Source organism: Penicillium lagena, assembly GCF_028827675.1.
Source record: "Penicillium lagena strain IBT 129212 chromosome Unknown utg000003l_segment0_segment0, whole genome shotgun sequence".
In the NCBI taxonomy this organism is placed as follows: Eukaryota; Fungi; Ascomycota; class Eurotiomycetes; order Eurotiales; family Aspergillaceae; genus Penicillium; species Penicillium lagena.
Genome location: NW_026623224.1, coordinates 1,782,944 through 1,798,560, shown reverse-complemented (window position 1 = coordinate 1,798,560; position 15,617 = coordinate 1,782,944). Strand labels below are relative to the sequence as shown.

The window sequence follows — 15,617 nt, the reverse complement described above, 5'->3', positions numbered from 1 at the left end:
GTTTTCCGATAGTGCGGAAACATCACGTTGATCCCCCGCGGGTAAGTAGGATTAGGTAAGCGATAAGTATAATTAGAGCTGGCAGACCCCAGTCGGGGAGACTATGCATATTTTATAGGAAGTATATCAATTTGAGTCAACCACACTCTTTAAAAGTACATCCTGGGGGCTTTTGGAGTTGAGAGCACATACGCCTAGGTATTATGTTCTACTACCGAGCTAGCGACAGCCAATCATCTGTTGTCTGTTTGAACCCGAATAGTATATGCTTAGATAAAGACTCGTTCTATACCTACATCATTATGTGATAAAGGCAAATAGGTACATGTACCTTATACTGGCCACCTTGGATCTGGGCTGGGCAGTTGTGCGGTGAATGTGTACTTTAGGCAGGCGCGAGGGTGTCAAAAATCCCTCCTTCCATTTTGGGCGATATCGCTCTTCTTCTGGGTTGTTTTCCCCTGTCTACCTTCATCCGTCCACCCCTCCGTTCTCTCCTTCCCATTTGCCCCCATTTCACCCTCGTGTTTTTGTTTCACCATTCGAAATAATCTTCTACTTGTATGCCACCCTTCTTCACGATTCTCCTCTTTTCATCACATCCCGTCCTCGCTGTTTCTACACACCCCCATCTGTTTACTTGACCGCTTCAGCCAACCTCGGTCCCTGAAGGACGCATTTAGTGCGTAAAAATCGTCTCTTCACTTTCTCTGTATTACTTGACAACGTCTGACGGGCTAGGTGACTACTAGAAATCCTAATCATGGGCTCTCCGTTGACACCCCTGATGGCACTCCTAGTCCAAGAGGCCGGCCCTGGCCTCCATGAGTACAAACATGCTCTTTCTAGCATTGACAAGTACTACCACCGTCTCCATGATGAGATGCAGGACGAATCGGTCCATGGCCAGATCGTGCTCAATCCCAACAGGGCCCTGCGACGCCTTCAGAAATGCTTCGAAATCCTGAGAATCAAGAATCTGCCTGCTCCAGTCTCAGAGAAGCTCTTCACGTCTCTTGTACTACCACTGATTCCTCCACGAGATAACAGCCTCACAGTTATGCAATGTGCGGATCTGGTCGGCTCAGCACTGCCTCTACTCATCCGCCACCCTTCCTCGCCTTACCTCCGCCAACTTGCGCGCACTCTACTGCCTATTGCACATCTTCTCGACATACTCTTTGTCCATGAGAATTACAGTAAGCTGTTGGATACGTGGCTGCTTTCCAATCGACACAGCCTGGATCTGGACGTCGTGACTCAGATCGTAAAGCGCTTGATCGATCTTTGCGATGCTTGCACGGCGGATCATGGCATTGTCACCACCTCAGAAGACTTAGAGAAGGCGACCAGATTGATGGAATCTCTAAGGTCTCTCATCCGCGCTGCCCAGGAGAAGAAGCAGATGTCTCAAAAGATCGAGAACCTTCCTCCCCTAGACCAAATGAAGGCTCTCGGCCTAGACGACAAGAAATCGCATCATGTTCGTCAAGACTCTGTTCCTGATATCGAGATTCCCGCCACCGTTCTCGAGGATCTGCGTTTCTTCGAGATCCAAACATTGGCGTCGATGCGCGGTCTGACTGATTCACTCGAGCAACTTGAAAACATCACCATACCATCCATGATGCGTGCTGCTCTGAAGAGCTTCCCTTGCAGACCCTGCATGGAAGGCTTGACTGGTGAAACGGTCGCATTGTCAAGGCCGGCAGATGTACAGCCATATCCAACTAAAGACTCAGGACATTCATATGACATCTTCGGGAAACGGGTCGGGTTGTGGAAAGTTCTGTTAACTGATACAGCTTTGACAGATGCAAGGAAGTTGGCTCATGAAGGTAATTATCTTCATCCTTGATTCTAGATTCTCGGCTGATATAGACTAGGCACATTTGCTCTCGTCGCGAAGAAACTCAGGGAGCTAGCGAGTGGTGAATGGAAAGGGAAAGATTTGTCCCAGCGTGCAGGCTCCAAGAAGCAGAGGGAGATAATGCACGTTCCAGTACTGCAGGTGATTGTTTCTCAATCCGTGTCCATCTTATGGCAGCTGGATGTTGGTTTCTATGATGAGCTTCCATGGATACAACAGCAGATCGTGAAAGTCTGGAAAATAGTTACGGCAAACGACGAGGTTTGTTTACTTCTTCAAATTTGACTGTCTCACTGACTGGAGATTGTAGCTGGATACCGCTATTGGCAACATCGTTGCTTTCCAGAATACTTACACGCCTGAGTTCACGAAGCTCTGTCTGGCACGTCCCGTTAAGCATGAAGATGGGAAATTCCTTCCACAAAAGTTTGGCAATGCCAAGGGTTCCGCATCCGCTCAAACGGCATGCATCAAGTCGTCCAAGACCGACCAAGCCATCGTTGAGATGTCAAGTAAGAGCCCCCGTTACCTTGAAGGAACTTTATATTGCAAAGATCAGACTTAATGCTTTCAACCCAGACAAGTTTTATAATCTCACGGAGCCATTTCTCAAGTCCATTGCGGCGGCAACAGGCAGAGAAGAATTTCCTTTCGACTTGTCTCCGGAAGAGCTTGAGGTTGTCGGCCACTTTGACACATCCTCTCTGATTCTTGCAAGAAGTGGGACCGGCAAGACCACCTGTCTACTCTTCAAGATCCTTGCCAAATACAGAGCGAGAAAATCAGCTTCGACCGGGCAACCAATTCGGCAGGTAAAGTTTGACCGAGGCCATTAAATTTTCAAGACTGACAGCGTGTTAGCTCCTCCTCACTCGCTCTGCATACCTGGCATCCAAGCTGCGGGCATATGCACGGAGCCTGATTGCAGCCTACTCCGCCGGTGCATCAACCGAAGATGCGTCAGGTGATTCGAAGCCGACGTCGTTCTTTGCCCTGAAGGATGTAGACTTCCCCTTTGTCTGCACTTATGACGACTTTATCGGCCTGCTTGAAAATACCATCAGGTTTGAATAATTTTCCTGTTAATTCTTGAAAGATTTCCTAATACTTTCTAGGAGGGCAGATCGCAAAGATTTCCTCGAAAGCACGGACAAATCGAAGACTGCTGACCTGATTTTGAACAAGCCAAGGATCATCGACTTTCACATTTTCAAGACCGAGTACTGGGGTTGCCTGTCTAGCATTGCCCCTACGCCCTGTTCTCCCGAGCTTCTTTTTGCGGAAATCATGGGTGTCATCAAGGGCTCCGGTACCTCCGCTAAAACCCTAAAATCGCTGACTCGGCCAGAGTACGTTCGACGAAAGGCCAAAGCATCCCCTGCTTTTGCGGCCGAGACAGATCGTGAAAAGGTTTATGCTGCTTTTGAGCGATACGAAAGACAGAAGAAGCAACTGAAGGAGGTTGACGAGCTCGACCGGGTCAGCGATTTGTTGAAATTGCTGAAAAACAATTCCACCCTGGAGAAACTCATTCGCCGCGGTTTTGAAGAGATCTATATCGACGGTATGCAAACTATAATTTTTTTTCCCGGGTAACTAACTATGGATACAGAGATCCAGGACCTGCGGTGCCTGGACATCGTGCTGATCCTAAGCTGTCTCAGCGATGCCAGAGGAATTCATCTGGGTGAGTGAGCTCCAATTTGAGTCAAGGATCTCTCGGCTGACACCGAAAAACCATTGAAGCTGGCGATACTGCTCAATGCATCTCCAAGGACTCGGCTTTTCGTTTCCCGGAGACCAAGGCTCTGTTTTATGAGTACTACGAAGTCATTGCCAAGGAGCTGAAGCAGCCTTCGTTCGCGAAGCCCGTACAGTTCTCCCTGGCTAAGAATTATCGTTCCCACCAAGGCATATTGAGCTTTGCATCCTGGGTGATGCAACTGCTCTGGAGTGGTAAGCACCATCACCAAGAACGAAGCTTGCAAAAAAGTGATCCTTTTCTCTTTAGGGTTCCCAGACACCATCGACAAGTTGGAGCCAGAAGTGGGACAGACAGGAGGACCTCGGCCCATTATTTTCGGTATGCCTTTTTTGTAAATTGACGATCGTATACTGACTTTGGGCTTATTTAGCCGGGTTTGATGCATCAATATTGTCGGCAAAAATGATCGGATTGGTCAAGCTCAATGACCAAGTGGCCGACTTCGGTGCTGAACAAGTCATTCTTGTCAGGGACGATATGTCTAAGGACAAACTTCAGGGTCAAATTGGCGAGGTTGCTCTGGTTTTGACCATCCTGGAGAGTAAAGGGATGGAGTTTGACGACGTCCTCGTTTATGACTTGTTCGGTTCCAGTGGGCTAGGGAGCAGCTACCGATGCTTGAGCCTGCTGGCTCGAGGGGCACGGGCTCAATTTGATTCTCAGAAACATGCGGTATGTGTTTGTTCGTGGCTCAGATAGCTACAAGCAGCTGCTAACACATCACGAAATTAGGCATTGTGTTCGGAACTCAAGGTACGTCCTAGGCACAACCATAATCTACCAAATTCTAACAAATGGTAAATAGCATCTTTATGTTGCAGTTACGAGAGCCCGAAAGCAACTTTGGTTCATAGAAACCAGCGAGAACAGCGTGGAGCCCGTTCTTCAGGCGCTCTCAGAAAGCGACAATTCCCAACTCGCGGATCTCGTGAAACAGAAGGACCCGGATGTGAGTTTAGCAGCAGAAAATAATAAGACAGTATACTAACCTCGACTAAGGTTGCGAAAAAGGTCATGGTCTTGCGGGCCGGTGGCTCTATAGACCCCACGAGATGGCTTAAAAGAGCAGCGCACCTTCTGCACCAAAAGAATTTTGCGGACGCAAGTCACCTGGCTCGTATCTGGAAGAATATTTACTGATGGATTCAAAGGCTCTCTTCTGTTACAAAAAGGCCAATGATCCCCGTGGCATATCTCATGCGCAGGCTTGCTTGTTTGAGCAAGAAGGACGAACTTGTCGGGCAGCCGATGACCACGAAGGATTATCTGCATGCTATGAGAAGGCAATCGTGCTTTTCTTGCAGCTTGAGCTTATCCCAGAAGCAGCTAGCTGCCTTGAAGGGTTGGGACAGTATGGCAAGGTGGCAGGTTTGTGCCTTTTCATTCTACCAACGGAACAAGTGCTAAAAGACAGTACAGATCTTTGGAAAGGCCAAGGCGATTACCGCAAAGCTGCTCTGTATTACGAGAAAGCATGTCTCTTTGAAGATGCCTCGGAATGTTACCATTCAAAAGGTGAATATGAACAGGCAGTGGAAGTCCTGCGCCGAGGTGATCAATTCGACCAGCTCATCGCCTACCTGACCGAGTATGTACCTCTCAAAGTATGTCATTGGGGGAAAAAAGTTGACAATATCTTAAGCAATCAGAAGATTCTCAACGCCAGCACTCTTTATCGCTATTCGAGACTCTGCAACATTCTAGTCAAACAAAACCGCATTTCGGCTGACTTGAGGCCAGCGGCCATCAACCTCCTCGGACCGGATGTGGATAAAGAGGCCTTCTTTAAAGAGTTTGAGATGTTCGACCAACTCCGTATTTTCTACGAAAAGCAAGGCAGATGGCTTGAAATCTACGAAATGTCAATTTCTGCGGGCGATCTCACTTCCGCGATGGACGCCCTGCTTTCCCACAAGCTGATCTTGACGGCTAATAAGAAAACCGCCGAGACGGTCTTTCATTATGCTGTCGTTGAATCTCTCTTCACTTTCAAGAGTTTTGCCAATGATTGGCCTGGAGGTGATTCCACTCTGCTGCAAATTGCCAAATCAACTTGGCTGGAAAAACTTGCTGGACAATGGCAGGTAGTGTTTGAGATGATTCAGTGGGCTGCAGACAAGAATCGACCCGTCGATTGGAAGCGACTGGAAGATGGTATCCCAAGAGACTTCTTCTGTCTTTATGTTTGTCTACACTTTTGTTCCTCTGTTGATATTGAACTAACATTAGCAGGTGATTGCGTTTGAGGCGAATGTTGTCAACAAAACGAAGATCTTGTTTCTTCCCAGAGATGTCATCCTTCGCGCGAAAAGCCTGATCCACGGCCTTGAATTTGAAAGCAAAATCGCATCAAACTGCCTAAATCTTATCTGTGGCCTTTTTAACAACCTTCAGACAACAAAACCCTGCACTCTGCTTCGCTGGTCACCTCTCAAAGAGGCCGAGGAAGACGCATATTTTGAAAATGCTTCTCCTGGCGAGTTGTTCAGCAACGCCAAAACTTGGATTCGAAAGAAATTTGCGGTGGCGCTTACTCAGTTCCATGAAAGGGCTGTTGCTCTTGTGCGACGAGAATTTCCCAAAACGTGCGGACATTTTCTCGAAAGAGGTAAGCGGAGACACTCATGATTGACTTCGAGCTTTCTCCGTTAACACAATTGCAGGATTCTGTCACCGGTCAGAATGTACTCTACTTCATGAAAAACCGACTGTCGATTCGTGCATTTCAAAAGTCACTGTATGTCATCACAGCCATGTTCCAACAAGGAAATATACTAATGCGGAGTGATTCAAGTGTCTCTTGCGTATTTGTGATATTTTCGCCAGGCTTACCCCCCTTTACATCCAAAGAGTCATGGGAAGTGAGTTTCAAGAGACGTTCTTGAAACGGAGTAAGTTTTCGAAGTCAACCCCCTTCAGACGTGGCCGATTTGACTAATTTTCTATTATAGGGCGACAGTGGCTAGAGCTAGTGCTCGAAGAACTTACGTTCATATCATCTCATGAACAATCTGCAAGTGTGATAATGTCGACTTTTTCTACCCTTCACGGTTCCAAACATCGCCAGGCGACTGTCGGCTGTCTTGAAGAATTGCTTTTCCACCGTTTGGAAAGGGAGTGGCAACAGCGCCAAAGCTTCACCGCGATCCTGGAGCAAATGCAGCAAGCCCGTCAACTCGGTATGCTCCTAATATCATCCATAATGTGAGAAACAAAGAACAGATCCTTATGCTTCCTATATTTACAGGCTTTCAAGTTGCCCACGGGCTTCGTCGAGCACTACTGTGCAATATTAGGTACAGCCTGTCTCATCCTCAACAAGGGGTCCCTATCGATCCTCTGAAGGCAGCATATCAAGGATTCAGTGGCGCCGAGACAATTTACTCGGGTGTGGCAAGGCATAATACTCGGGAATTCGTAGGTAAACCTCCGTCTTTGAGCTTGGGAAATGCTAATTGAAAGCAGTATGATGGAATACGAGAATTTCTTGCCAGCATGGAAAGAGTCGAAATGAATTCGCTTACCTGGTTTCCAGCGTTGCTCTCCGTCGTCGAACTAGCAACCACATATGTCGTATGTCAAGCCGGTAATCGTTTTATGAAGGTCGACTGATTTGAGATACAGCTTTGCTTGATCAACCCAGGGAATGCCGTTGTCATTCCTTGGTCGTGGGTTCTATTCCATTTGCCCATCGCCATGCAATCTTCCTCTGCCAGTAGTGTTGCACTCACAAATAGTGTCAAGATGTCGCACCTGAGTTGCCTCACCATCTTGGTTTCGAGCTTCTGCCGTCTGCTGGACAAGATGGAATTCGCGATCCACACTCATCAGCTGGGATTTATGGGACGTCGCAGGGTCCCAGCAGCGATGATAAAGAGACGAAACACTGATTATCTGACAACGGTGGCTCTGAATTTGAGCCACTGGCCCGTCATCCCAAAGGGGTTCATGGACATCTGGGGTCAGATACAGAAGGTATTACATGTCCTTCTTGACCATGCATGTATCGAGGCTAACAAACGTGAACAGACGCTTAGCTTCACGGCTCCTCCGAGCCTGGTAACAGCCCGCGGTTTCCAAAAGCTTCGAGAGGAGTCCATACGTCTTTATACAGTCTATAATGGCAAGGATGAGCTGTACGTCATCTCGCTTGACAACAAGAGCCAGCCTCCTCTTCACTTCCGAGGTTTCGTTGAAAATCACGGTCGGTTTGAGAAGCTGACTACAGCCTTGAGATCCTCACGGCCTGCAGGCAATCCGCTAGCCATGTTCACAGGTGAAGGTTCGACGGCTGTGGAGGAATATTCCAAACATGAACTCGACATGATCACGAATCTCCAGCGACGTTGGCGACGTATGATGAAGTTGATCGGAGAGAAACGCCGCATGCGAGAAACCACCGAGGGAAATATCATCGTTTCTTTGCAGAGGGTGTGTTCTTTGAAGTTCAGCTCCGTCCCTGGTCACTCTCGCCTGTCTATCAAGGACAAGATCCACCTGCGGAAGCTGCTTTTCACCGACGGTCTCAACATCTTGGTTGAACTGGAAACAATGGCCGCCAACGTCCAGCGTCTAAAGGATACCTGCAAAGTTTTTTTCTGGAACACCTTTTCCCTCGCAGAAATTGAAGATCTGGATACGATCCGCGCGAGCATCAACCACGTTGATGCTGGACTGGACGCTCTCACAGCGAAGTGGTCTCTCAAGTGGATCGGGTCGGTGATCTTGATCATGTCTCCACGAACCCTGGAGCAGCATGCGCGCGAGGCAATCTGCGCCCTTTGGACAATCAAGCAGGAAGCTGAAATGGTTAAGCATCAGCTCGACGCTTTTGCTTGCCCTTCCAAGCCGAAGAGACTTTAAATTACGACACAATAACAACAAACCCCAAATTCAAATCCCCAAAAAAAAGAAGAAAATCTGCGAAAATCCGAGCCGTCACTGGCAGCAGTTTGTCTTTTTGAATCTTTTCTTCTCTGCGGTGTTATCTTTGATTCCATTCCCTTTATGCTTTGACGACTTTACGACCGCCGATGTTCCTTGTATGAGCTATGCTTGATGTTCTGATTTATGATTAATGATTTGTGATCTTTGTACGACTATCACGAGAATGTGACTTGTTCAAAGTAATGAAAATTGTATAAACTCCAATTGCTCTATGTAGATAGAGGATAGGCTGATAGAGACATCGTTCTATTCATCTAAAAGGATCGATCAGAGGGAAGGAGGGCTCAAGCTCAACGTTGTGCAAGAAGACCAAACAACAGCTCCGTTCGTTTCCAATAGTCCTGGGCAAGCTGCCTGGTGTTCTTCACAACAGGGGCGCTCAGTCCTGCTCCCTTCTGAGCCTTCTCAATAGCGCCAGACAGCTTGTCAGAACCGCCCAGCATCTCTGCCAGATAGACAGAATCGAAAAACAGCTGCAATTTCCAGTCATGCAGGACCTCAGCTTGACTTGGAGCATCGGCAGTGTGCGCCTCCGATTTCGGGGATTCATCCTCATTCTCAGACTTTGCTTCCTGTGAGTCTTCTTGGGCTGGTCGGTTTCCGTTCGGCTCGGGCTTGGCTTCAGATGTACTTGAAGTATCTAAATCCTTCAGTGCAGATGTGATTGCTTCCTCCAGTTGGTTTTGGAGTGTGCTCTTCAAGATGTGGAGGGTAGACGGATCCCAAAGGTCTGGACCGCTCTCATCCATCGTCGCCGTGAGACGGCGAAGGAATTTGAAAGTCAAAGGCGAAGGCTGAACAGGGGTAACCGGCTCGCCTTCCCAGAGTGACCGACCAGGGACGTTCCTCAGCAAGCCAGTCTGTGGATTAGTCCTCAAAGCCGGTATGAGGGTCAAAGAGCCAGCCTGGGCAAGGGTTTCTGTTGCAAGCAACTTCTGCAGATCAGGAACGGTGTCACTCGAGAAGATAAAGTCTTCTGCCACGAAGTCTGCAGGAATATCTCTGCGGACGAAACGCGTCATGCGGAGGAGGAAAGTGGCCTTTTCACTTGCGTGCGACGAGCCGAGTGCCTTGAAAGCTTCGCTAAATGAAGTTTGCAAAGCATCGAATGCCGTGCGGATAGCCTCATGAAGTGCGTCGGTCAACAGCCGCGGATCGGCCTCGTTCAGACCCGGAGTGACTTCAATATCGTCGTCTTCTTCTTCGGCTCCCACGAGAAGATCGGGCCATCTGATACGACGTAATGAGTCGATGGATGAGTTGACTTCTTGGATAGATTCAAGCCAGGATTGGTACTGTTTTAATGCTTGGGAGACCGTGTCATCACGGCCGAGCAGTCGGTCTATGACGGTTTGTTTAAAGGGAGTAGCGCCGTTGACGTAATCTGCACCGATGAGATCCATGTCCCATAGTGATCCCAGGTCGTTATTGTCAGTGTGTTTCCAGTCAGAGATGATCGACACAACTTGGGACCCGAATTCATCAAGTTTGTGGGCCTGTGCTGTCAGGACTCGCGTGAGTTGGTCGTTGAAGATGGCGCGGAGGCGTTCGAGAACATCAATAGATGGGTGTGTGAGCGTTGAACCCCAGGAGGAGAGCCATAGTTCGATAGTATCATAGCGCAGTGACAGTAATTCAGAGAAGTCGTCACTATCAGCGAGACACTTTTGGCAGCCTGTGCAAAATTTCTCAAATGCCTGCAGAGACCATTCTCTAATCATCTCCAAGCCTTCTGTCCGAGACAAATCACTCAGTTTAATCCATGGCGTGAAATTTTCAATATTTGGGGCCACCCAGCGACCCAGAACCTCGATTTCCAGACCATCCAGGCTGCGGATCTCGGCGTCAGAGAGAATAGGTCGTGTCTTGACCTTGGAGAGCACATCTGAGAACTGGCGTGACCGCAGAGCCTTTGAAGTCTGCAACGTCTGAATGAACAGCCTCAAAATCTTGGGAATATTCTCGCGTGATGATTCTAAATGGCTGATGATAACCTCCAAGCGCACCTCGTGGAAATGATGAATGGCGTCGTCGGATGAATAGCTGTTTGCGAGACAGTAGGCGGCCAGAGCTTCGACGATCTGGTCATCCGTGGCATTCGCAGAAGCTAAGCGCTTGTTGACTCTTTTCAAGAGAGTTTGTCGGAGGGACGCTAGCTGGTTGCGCAGGTCATCGAGGAATGGCGGCAGAGGTTCGTGCTTTGAAAGGGTATTGTGCAGTTGCCTGGACACTACCAGGATCTTTGCGATTAGTAGCAACGAAGCGCGTCGTCTCAGCAGCCGCGCAATGGAGGTAGTGCATCGGTGAAGCAGAGCGAGCTGTGCACCGAAAGTATGTTTCTCGACGTCTACAGGAAGCCATTAGCAAGTCGCCCTATGCGTTTTTGAACAGAGAATACCTTTCTCCGCAGCATCGCTTCTGATCTGCCGCGCATGCAAGTGCTTCTTTTCCACTAGGCGAGGGTTACATCGCCGGCCAACGTCCGTCAAGATCAATTCCACATCCTGAATCTCCGAGTTCATAGATATAATCGTCTCCGCTGTGCCGACTAGCTCTCGGTATCTCGTGCTAGACGCAATCTGTTAGCCTTGTACGCCGCAATGGCTTGGTTGAGACACCTACCCCACGAGAGCGCGGAGCTTCTCCTTATTGCTGGCAATGTCCCGGCGCAGTTCCTGCTCCACACGGCGGACCGTGGGAATCGGATACTGGAAGGCATCTTTCCAGGTCTTCAGGCTCTGGGGATCAGGGGCCTCAGGGGCCATGCTGGACGTGAGCGAGTACAGAGGTCTGGCCGAACGGAACAAGTTGACAATCAATTAACACCCGCAGCCTCAGGCAGGCATTGTTATTACGTCAGCTCATTCTTATCTTATCGTCAGGTGACGGGTCCAAAAAGTCCCCTCCATCTTAACTTTCACTTTCACTCCGCGAGACAGTTACAACCATGCCACTAATTGAATCAGATGTCACGGCGGACTCGGATGGTCTGCCGGACCGTCTCCCCTTTCCCCCGGTGACCTATTCCCATATTATGCACTGTTCCTACCATGACTGGCATCCTCGGTTTGTTCTTCCTTCGTGACTCAATTGCAAGCGTAACTAACAGCGGTCTTTTAAGCTACCGCACTCTGGTACCAAAGTCACGAGTGATTCCTCTTCCAGAATCCTTTGTATCCTACCTCCGCGCCGACGGCATCGTTTTACCCCCCGAACAAGCCCCACCAAAAGACGATGACGATGAAGACACCTTCTCCGACTCCGGCGACGAGGCAGCACCCGACCCGTCTGCAGAGTGGCAGGATATTCACACACAGATTAAGGAAACCATTACCGAGTTCGGGGGCTGGGTCACACCAAAACTTAACTGGAGTTCACCCAAAGACGCAACCTTCATGAACGCCACCAACGACACGAAGTGCCGCACGCCGAATGACATCTACCTCCTTATGAAAAGCAGCGACTTCATCACGCATGATCTGGAGCATCCGTTCGACGATTGTGTTCCCGACACAACAACAGCAAATCCCGCTCCACCCCAAGTACCCTACCACCTCATTCTCCGCAAATACGTCAACTTCAACCCATCTCTCGAATTCCGGTGCTTCGTCCGCAATCGGACCTTGCTCTGTATGACCCAGCGGGACCAGAACCATTTCGACTTCTTGTTCCCGATGCGCGATATGTTGCGGTCCCGCATCCAGTCCTTCTTCGACGAGAAGCTGCGGGATACCTTCCCCGATCCCAATTTTGTGTTTGATGTGTACCTCCCGCCGCCGCATCAGCGGGCGTGGTTGATCGATATTAATCCCTGGGCTCAACGCACGGATCCATTGCTATTCGGTTGGTTGGAGATTCTGCGGATGAAGGATCCCGTGGGTATTGTTGAAGAAGAAGATGAGACAGAGGGCTTTGTCCGGCTCTCGCTTCACGATGGGAGTATTATTACCTCGGGCCCAAATGGAATCGACGCAGGCACCGAGTCGGAGGACGAGGAAGAAGAAAGTGGTGACGATGGTGGAGATGACGATCTTGCACCCTTTTTGCCGGAGCTCCGTCTGGTGAAGAAAGATGATCCAGAGGCATATGCGTTCAACTCGGCGCAGTACTCAGCGCACAAGGTACCCAAAGATGTGGTTGATGCATCACTGGCTGGGCCTGGTGGGATGAGCGAGTTTATGGGGCAGTGGCACCAGATCCTGCAGAAACAGATGGAGGAAGAGCGCGAGGCGGGTAGTGAGTCGGACTAGTTGAAAACAATCCTGGCGTTGAAGATATGGTTGATGATCTGGCATCAGATCCAGCAGCATCGCGACGATGGCTGAAAACAGCCTAGCGACTCGTCCTGGCTTCGATACAAACGCTCAGTGCCGCACATAACTTGTTTTGATATGTTTAACATAGAGCTCCAATTTCATGTGGTAACATAGATCCATAGTCATGATGAAAATAGTTGTATTCTTGCGTGATCTGCTGCTATATACATTTCAAGACTGACAGGTCTATACCCTCCCAGCGTATGTATAGAATATATGTCCACACACTCACAGCTTATGCTTCTTCTCACCGGAAGCCAACCGGCGAAACTCCTCCTGCGGCACACCACTCAAGAAGCGCTCCAGGCCCATAAATGCCTCCAGGCCATTCTGACGATCCAAGAGCTCCCGCTCAGGCCTCCTAACCAGCTCCTTAATCTTGAGCAAACTCGACTGATTCAAATGCGTACCCAGCCTCTCGTCCACCTCCTCGAGAACCTTCTTCAAAAAGCCATCCGAGTCCTCCGGCCGGCCCGAAGGCGCCTGGATAACCTTGTTCACAAAGCTCGCAGCCACCAGCTCGTCACAGGTAATCCGCTTGCTCATGATAAGCGCCTCATTGGCCTTGGCGATACCGAGACGTTCCACGAAGGCGCGGCTGGCGCCGCCTTCGGCGACTAGGCCCAGCGACGAGAACGGGGTGAGCAGGAAGGCGTGCGGGGCGGCGTAGATGAAGTCCGCGTGCGCGATCAGGGCGGCGGACAAGCCGACGGCGGGGCCGTTGAGCGCTACCACGAGGATCTTGGAGTGGTTGTAGAAGGTGCGCGTGACGTCGACGTTGTTGGAGACGAAGCCCTTGACTAGCTCGCGGCGCACGTTAGAGCTGAGGTCTCCGCTGGGGCGGCTGCTGGTTACGTCTGCGCCGCTGTGGTGGGTATAGATGTTAGTTCGTTCGATGGATGTTCAACGGGGTCATTGGTGCGTACGCAGAGAAAAAACGGCCAGTGCCTGTCAACACGGTGATGTAGATCTCATCACGCTGGTCAATCTCACGCAGCCGCTCGCCGAGCAGGTAGTAAAGGTCCTGATTGAGGGCGTTGAGCTTATCGGGCCGGTTGAGGGTAACGATAGCGACGCGGTCGCGGTAGGAGACGGTGATGAGCTGGTCGTTGGACATGGTGAGCAGAATTAGTGTGGATGAAAAGGCAATTGTTCAGTCTCCAGAGACACAGAAATAATAATCGTTCATTATTGTTCTTGCGGGGATCTTAAGCCTTTGGGGAAACAACTGAACAACCGAGGGCCGCGGCTGGATCAGGTGATCATTGATGGATGCTGAGTCATGGTCGTTGCTCGAATTTGGCATTCAGCGACGTGATGGATTGACGCATTCCGTGACAGCAGCATCCACCATGTCGTCCATTCTAAACAAACTGCGGGGTGGCAACCTCGAAGTATTCAAAGTCCGCTTTACTCCTCCCTCGTGTTTAACCCACTTTGTACTGACCCCGTGCAGTTCGGCGTGTACATCATGTTCCCCATCGGCTGGATGTACTACTTCGGCACCAACCTCGACGACCGCTTCAGCGTCAAGGGCTTCTGGCCCACCGCCGAACAATCGCATAAGATCCCGCTCGACAAGGAAGAGATCGACCAGGAGTTGTCGCGGATGCGCCAGGTCGATGCCGTGCGAAGTGAGCGACGCAAACAGCGCGAAGACGCGGAGGCGCAAGCCAGGGCTCAAGCTGAGGCTCAGGCTGCTTCGCAGAGTGGGTAATAAGCAAGTTTCTATGGGTGTTGCTCGAGGTCAACGCATTTGGTTTGTCTTCCTCGAGGAGATGACCGTGAGTGGGAAAAGCTTCGGCTTTTTTTTACGGGCCTTGGTCTGACTACCAACATCAAAGAAAAAGAGATCGGCATCTCGATGGGAGTTACACAGGGGTTACTTGTACCATACAACTCTACTCAGGGCATGGTGGAGTTTGGGTGTGTTTCATTATTCTCATTTCTGTACAAACTAGCATAACTATGTCTCAATTATTATTATATATGCGCCCAAGTATCAAGGCAACCACGTCACAGACGGGTATCAATTTAAAGATGAACCTCTGCGCTCCTCTCACTCCGTCAGCAAAGGACGTATGTGCGATCTTCCAGTAAACGGCTTCGCACCGCAATGATGCAAACCAAGAAGAACAATCCCTCCGCTTCCCAAAAACGCCTCGAATGCACTGAACAGGTTAAAAAAAATGCCGGAATTAATAATAGTCGCAATCTGCCGGTCCCAATTTATAGTTACATGGACCGAATCACAGCTCGTCGGCGACCAAATGCTCAGCGGGGGCCGTATTAGCCGCAGCGGCGGCGGCAACGTTCTTCGCCGTCTCGTACACAACCTTCAGACTCTGCGTCGCCGTCTCACCGAACACGGAATTGATGGATGCGAAGCGGGTGGTCATGAGCGGGCGCTCGCCGGCCCAGTAGTAGTACAGGTGGCCGTAGATGGAGCGGAGGTGATCGGGCAGGTAAATATAGATGCCGGTAGCGATCATGGTGATGAGGGTGAGAATGAGCGAGTCTTTTTTGGACCCGTTAGCATTACCGGAAGGATGGGAGGGAGGAGAAAAGGACCACGCACTGAAGATGATTTTTTCCGTCGGGGTGAGCATGTAGATTGCGAAGGTCACCTCGTACTGGTATATCTTCAACCGGATCCAGCGGACCAAGGCCGTGAGGAAGTAGAGGATGATGGTCATGGCGGGTGTGTAGGGAATGGATC

The 15,617-nt window shown here is 49.9% G+C and overlaps 6 protein-coding genes across 6 annotated transcripts; 3 read left to right on the top strand and 3 right to left on the bottom strand.

Moving 5' to 3' along the window:
- Positions 1-763: 763 nt before the first annotated feature.
- N7510_005889 (Tetratricopeptide-like helical) lies at positions 764-8,498 on the top strand (the record flags this gene model as incomplete). The annotated part of the gene is made up of 22 exons (XM_056977815.1): positions 764-1,838; positions 1,887-2,131; positions 2,181-2,382; positions 2,450-2,682; positions 2,732-2,934; positions 2,986-3,434; positions 3,483-3,557; positions 3,617-3,826; positions 3,882-3,953; positions 4,006-4,307; positions 4,368-4,388; positions 4,441-4,584; positions 4,787-5,003; positions 5,055-5,239; positions 5,285-5,818; positions 5,868-6,197; positions 6,299-6,372; positions 6,462-6,526; positions 6,587-6,814; positions 6,883-7,052; positions 7,101-7,208; positions 7,260-8,498. The coding sequence occupies 22 exons, from the start codon at positions 764-766 to the stop codon at positions 8,496-8,498; spliced, it is 6,381 nt and encodes a 2,126-aa protein (XP_056833847.1).
- A 374-nt stretch (positions 8,499-8,872) lies between these two features.
- On the bottom strand, positions 8,873-11,347 carry N7510_005888 (COG1/VPS51 family protein; the record flags this gene model as incomplete). Its single annotated transcript, XM_056977814.1, has 3 exons — positions 8,873-10,929; positions 10,981-11,150; positions 11,205-11,347. 3 exons carry the CDS (start codon positions 11,345-11,347, stop codon positions 8,873-8,875), a joined length of 2,370 nt encoding a protein of 789 aa, XP_056833846.1.
- Positions 11,348-11,529: 182 nt separating this feature from the next.
- Positions 11,530-12,832, top strand: cdc123 (cell proliferation protein CDC123; the record flags this gene model as incomplete). The annotated part of the gene is made up of 2 exons (XM_056977813.1): positions 11,530-11,648; positions 11,692-12,832. 2 exons carry the CDS (start codon positions 11,530-11,532, stop codon positions 12,830-12,832), a joined length of 1,260 nt encoding a protein of 419 aa, XP_056833845.1.
- Positions 12,833-13,126: 294 nt separating this feature from the next.
- Positions 13,127-14,015, bottom strand: N7510_005886 (dodecenoyl-CoA isomerase; the record flags this gene model as incomplete). Its single annotated transcript, XM_056977812.1, has 2 exons — positions 13,127-13,763; positions 13,825-14,015. The coding sequence occupies 2 exons, from the start codon at positions 14,013-14,015 to the stop codon at positions 13,127-13,129; spliced, it is 828 nt and encodes a 275-aa protein (XP_056833844.1).
- Positions 14,016-14,250: 235 nt separating this feature from the next.
- On the top strand, positions 14,251-14,609 carry N7510_005885 (uncharacterized protein; the record flags this gene model as incomplete). The annotated part of the gene is made up of 2 exons (XM_056977811.1): positions 14,251-14,301; positions 14,355-14,609. Coding segments are annotated over 2 exons (306 nt in total), but the record flags the coding sequence as incomplete, so codon positions are not given.
- Positions 14,610-15,147: 538 nt separating this feature from the next.
- Positions 15,148-15,594, bottom strand: N7510_005884 (serine palmitoyltransferase small subunit family protein; the record flags this gene model as incomplete). Its single annotated transcript, XM_056977810.1, has 1 exon — positions 15,148-15,594. The coding sequence occupies one exon, from the start codon at positions 15,592-15,594 to the stop codon at positions 15,148-15,150; it is 447 nt and encodes a 148-aa protein (XP_056833842.1).
- Between the last annotated feature and the right edge of the window lie 23 nt (positions 15,595-15,617).